The sequence below is a fragment of the Helianthus annuus genome, chromosome 11, assembly GCF_002127325.2.
Source record: "Helianthus annuus cultivar XRQ/B chromosome 11, HanXRQr2.0-SUNRISE, whole genome shotgun sequence".
Lineage (NCBI taxonomy): Eukaryota > Viridiplantae > Streptophyta > Magnoliopsida > Asterales > Asteraceae > Helianthus > Helianthus annuus.
In genome coordinates this window covers 138,601,917-138,614,936 of record NC_035443.2, presented here as the reverse complement: position 1 = coordinate 138,614,936, position 13,020 = coordinate 138,601,917, and the positions used below count along the sequence as shown (strand labels likewise).

The window sequence follows — 13,020 nt, the reverse complement described above, 5'->3', positions numbered from 1 at the left end:
TTCATAATCCGACTTCCAAGTAAATACATTCGGGTTCTCATGAATTCTTTAGATCATAATAATTGCTATCAGAATCCCTTGTCGTCTCCATAATATAAATCCTATTAAAATACATTAACAATACGTTAAAGTATCTTGGCGGTAATAGCCACAATGTACCTTTGAAGGGTGGGAGTTGCCTACAAAGTCCACTTTTCCTACAAAGTGTAGAAAATGTTCTAAGAGTGACACGTGACATCAAGGGTTTTTGTATTATAGAGCATAAAGGTAATTCAATAATTAATTTTATTTTTGGAAAATATATCTATTAAACAATAAAAGACTATTTTTATGGAAACCATATATCTATTAACTATAAAAAATCGGCAGTTACATCCTTCATATCCATGATTAATTCATCCGAAGTTCGAAACGTAAAACACATTAGTTACTGCTTGACGCTCTGTTTTATTAGTTTCTGGTTCTTCACACTATGTTATATCAATCTTCATAATAAAACATAGCATCATTCATCCGAAGTTCGAAACGTAAAACAAATTAATTCTTTCTTGATGTTGTGTTTTATCAGTTTATGGTTTATTCGCACTGTGTTATATCAATTTTCACAATTAAACATACCCCTTACACATTTCGAAACATAAAACACATTCATTATTTCTTGACGTTGTGTCTTATTAGTTTTTGGTTTTTTCACATTGTGTTACATCTGTTACCACAATTAAACACACCACTCACACATAAAACACACCAGTGTCTAATTCGATGTAGACACAATATAAAACACACATCAATCCTTATTTAAAACATAAATATTACTAAAATGTCATCAAAATGATCTCTACCATTAAAAACACTCATCCAATAATCTAAAACACTTCCTACACTTTGTAGAGAAACATCATCCAACATTTGAATATTAAGTTTCACATACATTATTCTAAATTTAAATGTTAACAAGTTATTAGTTTTATCATTTAGTGATAATGATAAAATTGAACTTATAGACACGTGGGCCATTTTTAGATCCTTCAAAAAACCTTTTAAAATAAATAAAATCGAGAATAATAATAAGCCTTTAAAATCTCATCAAAAAACCCCCAATTTCATTGCTACGCGCATCATGGCCTTTCACGTCGCCTGCCCAATTACATGGTAATCGTTACTCACTCTCAAATCCCCCACACACACTTACATATTTATACACACATCTTTACGTATATATTTCCCGCTTTTTGTAACCGTTTCTTCTCCTTTGATTCCAGTCGTAAAATCTGCTACTGCTCGCTAGGGTTTCCACACGACTTGCAGAACGATGACCGAAAAAACGGTTTTCTGGATGAAATCGCCAGATTGAAAGCGTTTCTGGAGGATCCATGGCTGATTAAAGGTGAGAAGAAGACGGTACAGGTTGTTGTTCCCAAGGTAACGGTTGTGGTTCCGCCGGTTCGGCCGCGGTTGAGTGTAGATCCGGCGGTTTTGGATGGCGGTGAGGCGGAGGAGATGCTGTCGGCCCGGAGTAAGCGTGCGGCGGTGCAGAAGCAGGCTGCGGCGGCGTTGTTAGTGGCGGAGGATTATGCTCGGAGGTTTGAGTCCGGCGAGACGGTGGTGAGTTGTTTTGTTTTAGTTATTTTTGTTGAATTTGTTGTGGAGTTTGAAGTTAATTGAGTGTTTGTGATTTTTGATAGAATGTGGTGGAAGTGAATTATGGATAAGTGTTTGGTTATTTAGGGTTTTGAAATGTCATAGTCAGTGTAGGCTGTTTGAGCTAATATCTGTATTGATGAAATGTCGTTATCTTGTATCATGTGTGTAATATGTTTGTGTAAGAGTTGAATTTAATGATGAAATATGTGTGACAATCATGGGAAGGTGGTTACTGAAAAGTGAAAGGTAAATGAGGATGCTGAATTTTTAATAGAGCCATTAGGGGAATTGATAGCGTAGGACATTTGAGCTAAATAACATATCTGTATTGATGTAATTTTGTTATCTTATGTTATTAGTGTAAAAGTTGAATTTAATGATTAAATCTTTGTGATAATCATGGGAAGTCGGTTACTGAAAGGTAACGGAGAATGCCTAATTTTGATAGTGGAGTAAAGCTATTAGGGGAATTGAATTGATTATAGCACTATCAAGGTTCTCGATTATAGGGTTGGGATTTTTTTGGGGAAAGCATAATGGCATGCCTTATAGCTTGAGCAGGTTTTTAAACTGTCACAGTCAGTGTAGAACATCTGAGACAATAACATATCTGTATTGACGAAATGTGGTTATCTGATATCATGTGTGTAATATGTTTGTGTGAAAGTTGAATGTGCTAGTGAAATCTGTGTAATAATCATGGGAAGGCAGTTACTGATAGCTAACTGAGAATACCGAATTTTGATAGTGGAGTTGAGGCATTAGGGGAATTGATTATAGCACTAGGAAGGTTCTTGTTATATACTTTTATGTAAAACTTGGCTAACATCACTTTTCATGCATTATTATTTAGGGCATCAAAAGAGAATTCCTTCTTCACCTAGCCATTTTGTGTTTCTATTGATTGGGTTTCTTGCTTTGGGCATCATAAATGGTGGAAGCAAACTCCATTGAAAGATGGTGGTTCAGTTAACTATCAGTCCACAAGAAATTGCACCTTTTGTGATCATTTGCTTTATTTGTGTAGAATTTCATACAAATATGATAGAAATAGTTTAGTAGTTCCTAGTTAATGACATTTGTGGTGGTGTCAAGTCATATTGTTGAAGCCTTTATGTGAATGGGGCTATCGCTGATACCATGTGAAACCTCGGTTATCTACTAACACGATCAAGAAAAGGTTTAAGTGGACAAAAAAGTGCAGCTATTTGTTCCGAAACAGGAGGCTGCAAAATCAGTATTAGACTACCATTAGTTGCATGAATTGTCCTAAAGTATATGCTAGCCTCGTTCTGACAGTGGCATTATAACTGTGTGTTCAATTGAGTTTGGTTGCATTGAGGTTGGGTTATACTTCTTTGGTTTTTAACTAGCAGGCAATCAGGCATATATTTGCAATAAACAGTTACAGGATATTGATGGTCCATGGCCTTTTGACATTAAACTTTTGCTGGATAGTTTGGGATTTCCTTTTATAACAGTGTGTTACTTGAACATTAAGCTTTTCTTAGGTCACCATCACCACAGTAATGCAGAATCGTATGAATATATGTTTCTTTTCTTTTGCATTACCGATCACGTTTGAATTGGCCTTTCTTCATTTCTTTGTAATATAAGTGTTAACTCAATGCGGCACACTATCGGAAGTATTTATTTCTTGCCAGTGGTACCTTTTAAGTTCTAATTGTTAGAGATATTCATTAATTTTATTAGGATTTCATTTTAGACAAATCTCCGGTCAAGATTTAACCTGAATGCTCTACATATTGTATATCTTTGACTAATCTCTGCTTAAAGTGAGTGATATGTAATACTTTTGCACAATGCTATTCTTTTGTCTGTTTCAGTCATAATATTTAAAACGTCGATTATTGTAGCTTCAATAGTTAAGGCTATTATATTATTTGAAGATTCATTATTAAGATAATAGGAAAAAGTTTAATCTTTTTAGGCCTTCAAGCGGACCCAAAAGGTCAAGACTTGAAATTTCAACTTTGTTCACTCAAATTTACTTTTGCGGTGTGAATGATATGCTTTACACAGAGCAACGCTAATGATGTTGGTGGAGAAGAGCAAGTTGTCTCTAATGCCAAAATAATGTGCCGCCTTTGCTTCTCTGGAGAAAATGAAAGAAGTGAGAAAGCAAGGAAGATGCTATCATGCAAAAGCTGTACCAAGAAGTATCACAGGAGCTGTTTGAAAGCTTGGGCTCATGATAGAGGTACAATTTATTGTGACTAATACGTCATGTTGCATTACTTGCTTATATCTTGTTTTTGATAATTGAAACATTTTTTGCAGATTTGTTTCACTGGAGCTCTTGGACATGTCCTTCATGCCGTGTATGTGAGGTTAGTCGATGTGCTAATTCTTAATTTTTAATGTCATAAGTTGAGGAATACACACACAACATAACATATGGTGATAAGTGTTAACCCTTTGGGGTTTGGGGCCTTTTACTTTTGTTGTTTGGATTTTATTTGACGTGTTTGAAATTCCACAATTTCTTCTTTTTTATTTTTAATTCGATTAGGATCATAGTTGTCAATAGCGGCTATAGCGCGCTACGTAGCGATGTGCCCATATGGCGCTACAAGGTGCTTAGCGACAAGTATCGACTTTTCCTGTATTTTTTTTATAAATATAGATACCGATGCCCATTAGGATTTTTTTGTTTCACGATTGAAAAAAGCATATTTAGATGAAATATGCATGTAAAAACAGCGTATTTTGATAAAATATACATGTAAAGCATTTTTTAAATTTTCTACTACTTTATCGCTAAACATGAAATAGTGGGCGCTATTTCGTCGCTATCGCTACGTAGCATATTGGTAGCTTGTCGCTATTTACCGCTATTCACTATTGACAACTATGATTAGGATTCACTTTCATGATGCCCACTCTGGTTCACTTGGGTTGGGGGTACCCACACTTTTAACCCACTAAATTAGTTACATAAAGGATCGCATTAGTTCAGTTGGAATCCAAATACGTAGGAATGATAATCAGAAAACAATTTTAAGTAACGATTTTGTAGTTCTGTGACTACTTAAATAGTATGTAATGAAATTTATATGATTTGAATTGAAATCTGAAGAGCAATAAGTTCAGAACAATTTTTGAGCATATTGTTTTTGTTTGACATTTGTTAAAGGTTGTGTAATTGTTTTGCTTATTATTCCAATTTGTAAATTACATTGTAAACTAGGTATGCCGAAGAACTGGTGATCCAAGCAAGCTCATGTTTTGCAAACGATGTGATGGTGCATATCACTGTTACTGTCAGCACCCTCCACACAAGGTAAAATGTGTGGATCTTTTGCTCTGTTATGACTTATTAGTCGTAAAGTCGTACACCAATGTTTCTAATGTGTTGAGATTTTTCAGAATGTGAGCAGAGGACCTTATTTGTGCCCCAAGCATACAAGTTGTCACAGCTGTGCATCTACAGTCCCAGGGAATGGTTCAAGTCTCAGGTATTTCTTAATTAATCACTATTAGATGTAACAAATTCTGCTCATTTACTTATGAATAGGATTATCTGGGATGTGTTTTATCTTAAGCATGCAAAAAAAATATATAAAAAAATAAAAAATAAAAACTGAAAGGTGAATGGGTTGAACAAGGTCAAATTGGTTAAAATTCATTGTGTTAATTGTTTTTGTAATCATAACTAATGCATTATTTATATGTTTCTTAAGAAAGTGTTTGTGGGTAGACCCAATTCGATCCATTCCATTTTGACCCATACTAAAAGTGACCTGTTTCAACTTGAACCTGTTTTGACCCATTACCCAGCCTGCCCAATCCACTTATCTTGCCACCTCTACTTACAATGTAACTAATTGTTTGTCTTGATACCTATCGTTGTTTACATACTAATGATTTTTACACCCTGAAGACATTTTATTCATGATAAGGTTACATAGTCAGTATCTGATAGTTGATATAATCTTCTTTATACGTTTCACTTTCTCATATTTTTTAATCCATCTGTTCATTAGCTTTTGTAAACCGATAATGGTATCTTTTACATTCTATCAAGATTGTTGATCATTTTCAATACAACATTTTGAAGGTGGTTTCTAGGGTATACTTGCTGTGATGCTTGTGGAAGATTGTTTGTGAAGGGAAATTATTGCCCTGTTTGTCTAAAGGTAACATTAATCTTTGGTGTATAGTATGTTATTGCTTGCATTTTTCAGAAGCTTTATTCTGGTAGTTACATGCTATCTATTGATATTTAATTGATGTTATAAATAACAACAGGTGTATAGAGACTCTGAATCAACACCCATGGTTTGTTGTGATATCTGTCAGCGGTGGGTGCATTGTCATTGTGACGGAATTAGGTTTGCTTTCCACCTGATATGCTTTTATAGACTTGTTGCATTTAATGTATATATGTGTGGGCCCTCGGGGGGGGGGGGGGGGGGAAGTGAAAGTGCACTAATTTTAACGTCATTTTACTAATTTTGTGAAAATAACGTTAAAAGCTGAGGACGGTTAATCATGCATCATGTGGTGGCGTTGATAGCTGAAAGACAAAAGGGTACATGCACTAATCGGTCTTTGTCCCGATTGTTGAGTGTTATGTGCCTTATGTCCAAGGCTTGATGCAAAACTACTATCGAGCCGGGGGTCTCACTGGAAGCAGCCTCTCTATTCCTACGGGGTAGAGGTAAGGCTGTCTACATCTTACCCTCCTCAGACCCTACCTTTTCTTTGCTATTGGTGGGATTTACTGAGTATGATGATGATGATGATGAGACTTGTTGCATTTAACTGCTATTTGTACGCTGTTTTCATCCTCATTCTGTTGGACTAAATTCTTGCTGCATGAGGTGCAAATCAGTAATAAGATATGTTTGGAATGATACTATGCTTAAGAAGCTACAAACGGTAAATGCACAGAAATAGGATCTTTAATATTTTGAAAAGATTGATATATTTCAGGATTTGTGTTGCTTTTGGTATCTAAACTGAAAGCTCTAATGCAAAATACAAGGTATCCATTAAATATGCTTATCGTGTGTGCCCATATGCATATATGGAATGGGATAATAAGTTGGTCACTTGGAAGTTGGAAGTTTCTCGTTAAAAAATAAGACATGAAATTTAATAATGGAGAGTATATTGTTGTTGGTTTTCTATATAATTGATTGATTATTAAATTCATTACATATTGCAAACAATGTGCATACTAATTTATATAGAGTTTTGAAATTCAGAAGAAAGGAGAAATACATTAAATTATAATTTGTTGAGTAAAGTACACGGATGGTCCCTGTGGTTTAGCAAAATTTTGGATTTGGTCCCTAGCTTTTCAAAAGTACACGGATGGTCCCTGTGGTTTGCACTTTGTAACGCATTTAGTCCCTAGCCAACAAATCTAAAGGTTTCAGCAGGTCCAAGTTAAGGACTAAATGTGTTACAAATTGCAAACCACAAGGACCATCCATGTACTTTTGGAAAAAGCTGGGGACTAAACACATTACAAAATACAAACCACAGGGACCATCCGTGTACTTTTGAAAAGCTAGGACCAAATTCAAAATTTTAGTAAACCACAGGGACCATCCATGTACTTTACTCTAATTTGTGTGTGCCAAAGGATGAAGGTATGCCCTTTTTTTAACAGTACTTCTATTAACTGTGATATATATATATATATATATATTTTTTTTTTTTTTTGCAGCGATGAAAAATATTTGCAATTTCAAGTTAATAATCATCTGCAGTACAGATGTGCCTCATGCCGTGGAGAATGTTACCAGGTACATATAGAGATACAGCTACGAGTGGTAAATCTAGAGGTGGCAATTCAACCCATTCACTTATGAATGGATTAATTTGGGTTATGTTTTATGATCTTGTACGGTCAACTTTATAATACAAAAAGTTGAAAGGGAAACGTTTAAATGAGGTTGAAATTTTGTCCAAAAGCTATTTTAATGCATAAAATCTTCTAAATTGTTTTATACAAATATTTAGATTTAATGGGTAAAGTTATTCTACACAGGCTCCTAAAAATAAGAAGTGTACAAAGACACAATGAATCACAAAATATAACACAATGTCGAGCAAAATATAACACAATGCCGAAAAATATAACACAATGTCGAAGAAAAAAGACACAATGAGTCACAAAAAAGACACAATGATGCAAGTATAGAAAAGACACAATGATAAATAAGAAAAACACAATGATGTAAACAAAAAAGTGTAAAATCTACAAGCTAAACATCTAAAAACAAAAACCTAAAATCTCACATCGTAGAGTTCGATGAGACGGTTCCAATGCCGCTTGAATGAGGTCAATTGGAGTCCGTTTGATACTCTTCTTACGACTTCTTATTTTTATGAGACTTTGTATTTGATCCTAACCCTCAATGTAATAAGGGAAAATTTCATATATTTTCCTCAAACCCTTGAATAATACCATATTTATCCATAAAAATACTTGAACATCAAGTATACCATTTTCATATTTATGACATAAATACCCTTCCCTTATGTAAAGTCTAAGGTTATGAGTGTTTGAAGTGTAAGCAGAAGAAGTAGGGTATGATAGCAATATTATAACTTGTATTCAATGAAATAGGTAAATATTTGATATAGTTTTTTCGGTTGGGTATTTATATTAATATGTTATCATATATGAAATTTCCCCATGTATTAATTATAGTTTCTGGAATCGCATAACACATTAATTATTTACGATTTTTGTCACCTCTAGGTCAATTATTTCGGGTTTATCTTGACCCGTTTGATGTTTCAGGTTAGGGATCTTGAAGATGCTGTTCAAGAGCTGTGGAGGAGGAGAGACAAAGCCGACCAAGATTTAATTGCAAGCCTAAGGGCCGCTGCTGGATTGCCAACTCAAGAAGAAATATTTGCAATCACACCTTATTCTGATGACGAGGACGATGGACCTCCATTGAAGAAAGAGTACGGCCATTCAATAAAATTTTCTCTTAAAGGGTTAGTTGACAAATCACCCAAAAAGAATAAGGATCATATAAAGAAATCTGCAAACAAGAAGTACACACGCGAAAAGGGGTTTCGCGCACCTACATTTGGTAGAATTGAACACAGTGATGCTCAGTCTATTGGATCCATCACAGGGGATAACAAGGATGAAGACGTGCAGTCCCGTAGATATGAAGAAGCTAGTTTGACCGACGGTGTGTGGCCTGTTGACCAGCCGGAGGCTAAGAAACTCAAACTTGTTAATGTGGTTCCAGTGAAAACTGATCATAGAAGCTCAAGACACAAAATGAAAAATCACGGGCCGAATCTGTTGGATGATACTGGATTCAAATCCAATAAGACTAAGTTGGTTATTCATTTAGGTGGTAGAAATAAAAATGTAGTAAATTCTCCTTCAAAGTCTCTCCCAGATCAAGTGTTGACAACTTCCAACAGTAAGTTTTTTTACAATATTTTTTAGAGTAAAATGCCATTTTCGTCCCTGAGGTTTGACCAGTTTTGCGACTTTCGTCCAAAGGTTTGTTTTTTCGCATCTGGATCCAAAATGTTTGAAATCTTGCCATTTTCATCAGGCTCGTTAACTCCATCCATTTTACTTCGTTAAGTCAGGGGTATTTTCGTCTTTTTTATTTAGTAAGGGTATTTTGAATACTTGTACATTATGCTAAATGCTTGTACATAAAGTGAAAAAACCCAAATTGCCCTTTAAGTTAACCAAAAGATGAATATACCCGACTTAACAGAGAAATGGATGGAGTTTAACGAGCCAGATAAAAATAGCCAAACCTTTTGGATCTAGATGTGGAAAAACAAACATTTGGACGGAAGTCGGGAAACTAGCCAAACCTCAGGGACAAAAATGACGTTTTACTCTATTTTTTATTTCAATTGAAGTTAAGATTGTTGAAAATATATCGTATAGAGTTTCAAAATGATAATGACAGGTGAAAAGGCGTCCATGGGTGATGGTCCACCGCGGGGTCCACAAAAGGAACTCAAGCCTTTATTGAAACTGAAGTTTAAGAACCCGTATGGCGATGATCGGAGTTCGTGGGCTTCTCCTGGGGAGGATGATAAGAGCTGTGTCAAGGGTCAGAGGTCTAAGAGAAAGAGACCGCCAGCACCATCACCACCGCCTCCAGCTTCTATGAAGGAAGATAAAGATACGATCATGGACGCAAAGTGGATAATTCAAAAGTTGGGAAAACATGCAATTGGAAAGATTGTGGAAGTTCATCAGCCATCCAACAATAGCTGGTGAGTCAAAAGGTTAAAACTGTCATTTTGGTATCATGGAGTGATCTGATGTTTGAAACTGTATTCTTCTTGTAGGCACAAGGGAACGGTAACCGAAGTCTCTGAAGATACGTCTAGTGCATCAGTTACTTTAGATGATGGAAAGGCGATGAATGTGGATCTTGGCAAACAAGGAATTCGTTTTGTTTCTCAGAAGCAGAGATACTGAGGGAGGTAACCAACCAACCTCTACTACTTGCTGTGAATTTTTCTGTGATTGTGTCGGGACAGGGAGCAAGTATAACAGATGTAGTTTGTTCATTATATTTGGTTGTTGTCAGATGCTTAGTACAGTCAGTATTGTTAATTTCACCATTCACATATCTTTGTCCAAGTTTATGTACTGCTAGCATCCATCATAGGTAGGTAAATTTACCTCACTCTAGACCGAACCAAACAATTGTCCTGTCACCGGTCGAGTCGTCTAGTCAGTTCTATAGCTCTTGAAAACGACCAAAAACGTCGTTTAGAGAAGTTTCCAAGTTGAAACTGCTTTTAAGTTTATATTTTTGGTTAAATTGGTAAAACTGTTGGGGTCTAAAAAAAAGCATGAAATGCTTCAAGGCAGTTAGGTCCTAAAAGCCAATGAGCGAGATGAGAGCCTTAGGTAGGTGAGGCGTGCTTTATAAAGATTAACTTATTAATTCCCGAACACTAATGTATAAAATATTAAAATAAATAATAAATAAATAGAAGCTTTAGTATGACTATGTATTGCCAACCCTACTTTATATAAACAACTAAACAAGCAGAGCTCATCCAAACTTTATTGGATTATTAAGTAAGGAAATTTGAGCTTATTCTCAATTGGGTCAGATTAATATAGCCGATGGGAGGATGAAAACTACATTATGGAACAAACAGGTTGGGCTAAAAATGAGTTTGGGAGGATTGTGTTTGTTTTCCAATACTAAATTTACAAACTATAAAACGATGCCTGTGTTAGTTTTACTCGAATTGCAATGTCTTTATTGCAATCATATGATAACCAAAAATCACAATAAAAAGTGGTTGGAAATTACAATAAATTCTTGCAAGACAGACTCAAAAAAGCTAGCTAAGAACCGAAAAATATAATATTTTAAAATTTCAGAAAAAAATAAATTTAAATAATTGTACTACAAATTGTTATTTCAGAAAAAATAAAATTAATACAAATTGTTTTCAACAAAATATATTAAAATGATGTTTTTTGTGATATTTAGTACGATTTAAAGATGTATATAATATTTAAATTTGATTTGAATATACTTATATCATATTTTGAAAGTTTTTATAGATATATAGATAGATAGATTACATTATTTACGATTTAAAGATATATATGATATTTAAATTTGATTTGAATATACTAGCATAATTTGAAATTTTCTATAGATATATCGATAGATTACATTATTTAAAATTTGATTCAAAATTTGTTCGGGAGGTTGGGGTTTGCAATTCAGAAAGGATTGGCGGTGCAGCTCGTTGCCCGTCTACCTTCTGTTTTGATGTAACTTAACAAGTTTTCTGGACTTTATATTGAATGAGGTATTTTGCTAAAAAAAAATTAAAAGATAAATTACAGGAGACTATTATAACTCTAAAACCATATATACACGAGTTGAAACCTCGAATACTCCTCGCCGGAACCCCGGAACCCCATTTCTTTCCTCCACCTTAGCTTTATAACCACCATGACCGCCAATGAGGATTTCTGCAATGAGAAAGGTCCTAACGCCAATGACGGTTGCTGCGATTCCAAAGGCGATAGCCCCAAAAGCGGTAGCACCAAACCCCCTACTCTTTCCTGCTGCGTAAATTCTGTTTTGTACATCGCAATCGTCATATTCCTCTCCATAACCTTTATCTTTGTAATTAGCGACAATCCCTCACCAACTTTCACCCTTTAAGACGCCAAACTTTACGCCTTCAACTTCTCCAAAACCACCTACACCCTCACCACCAGCCTCCTAATCACCATCTCCTCAGTCACCGACGCTGACAAAACCGCTTTAAACTTGGACAAAATTCAAGTCTACGCCTCTTACAGGAACCAACAGATCACACCACCAACAGTGCTTCCTCCGTTGTACCTAGGCAACAAGCCGGACAACACCATTTGGTCTCCTTACCTCAACGGAACTCAAGTCCCCGTGAAGAACCCTGATCTTGTTGTGTCTTTGGTCCAAGACGTGACAGCTGGGACGGTGTTGATTCATGTTAAACTCACGGGACGTTTAAGATCAAAATCTGGATTTATTCGATTTCGACATCTGGTGAAAGTAAAGTGCCCTGCGTATATTGTGTTTGGCAACGCGAATAATAGTAACGTCAGCGGTTCGATCGTTAAGCAACCGTTTGATAAAGGGTGTGATGTTGACGTTTAGAAGAGAATGGATGGAAAATCATGACCAAGGGGCTTTTTTATTTATGTTCATAATCTAATTTTCTTGCATGTTTGTTCGATTATATTATATATCATCTGTTATGTTTTCTTACAATCTGCATTTGTTGGTGAAAATTTTAATATCGTAAATCAAACCATTGAATTAAAAGCTTTCCTTCACCATTAGGCCTCTTAGGCAAGGAATCGACAACAACAATTTAATTACCGCTTAATGCTTCAACAATTTAATTACCGCTTATTGCTAGTCTTGCAAATCAATTTTGTGTTTTTTTAGTGTCTAAAACTCAACCTGAAAAACAGTTTGTATTTGTCATTCTTTGAAAACTACAAACGATTGGATCAACAATTCTTTATGATTTTGCAACATGGATGAACACAATGGTGATCACGATGTTTAATGGTTAAGACCTATTCTTTATTTTTCCTTTTTGTAAGCGTTATTATTAATATTTTTTTATTGTGGCTATGGATTCACAAAATATAGAATATATTTATATACATATGAAAACAATCAAAATATCGGATTGGAAAGAAAAGAAAAACTGAAATTAGAGAAGAGGGAAATGAAGGTAGATTTCACAATGCTCAACATAGCATCGGTTTTGAGGTTAACTTGTGAATTGTGATATATACATACGCACACAAGGCAGATCAAATAAAAAAGGGTTTTCATAGAAATGTAATAAGAAGTG

General features: G+C 35.1%; 2 protein-coding genes across 2 annotated transcripts; both read left to right on the top strand.

Annotated features, from left to right (window-relative positions):
* Window positions 1-1,055: 1,055 nt before the first annotated feature.
* Window positions 1,056-10,316, top strand: LOC110878036 (histone-lysine N-methyltransferase trithorax). The gene is made up of 12 exons (XM_022126293.2): window positions 1,056-1,152; window positions 1,263-1,605; window positions 3,688-3,865; window positions 3,946-3,995; window positions 4,856-4,948; window positions 5,035-5,123; window positions 5,726-5,804; window positions 5,917-5,999; window positions 7,346-7,424; window positions 8,429-9,074; window positions 9,585-9,897; window positions 9,973-10,316. The coding sequence occupies exons 1-12, from the start codon at window positions 1,121-1,123 to the stop codon at window positions 10,103-10,105; spliced, it is 2,118 nt and encodes a 705-aa protein (XP_021981985.1). The 5' UTR covers window positions 1,056-1,120; the 3' UTR covers window positions 10,106-10,316.
* Window positions 10,317-11,615: 1,299 nt separating this feature from the next.
* LOC110876008 (NDR1/HIN1-like protein 1) lies at window positions 11,616-12,308 on the top strand. Its single transcript, XM_022124191.1, has 2 exons — window positions 11,616-11,703; window positions 11,833-12,308. Exons 1-2 carry the CDS (start codon window positions 11,616-11,618, stop codon window positions 12,306-12,308), a joined length of 564 nt encoding a protein of 187 aa, XP_021979883.1.
* The last annotated feature ends 712 nt before the right edge of the window (window positions 12,309-13,020 follow it).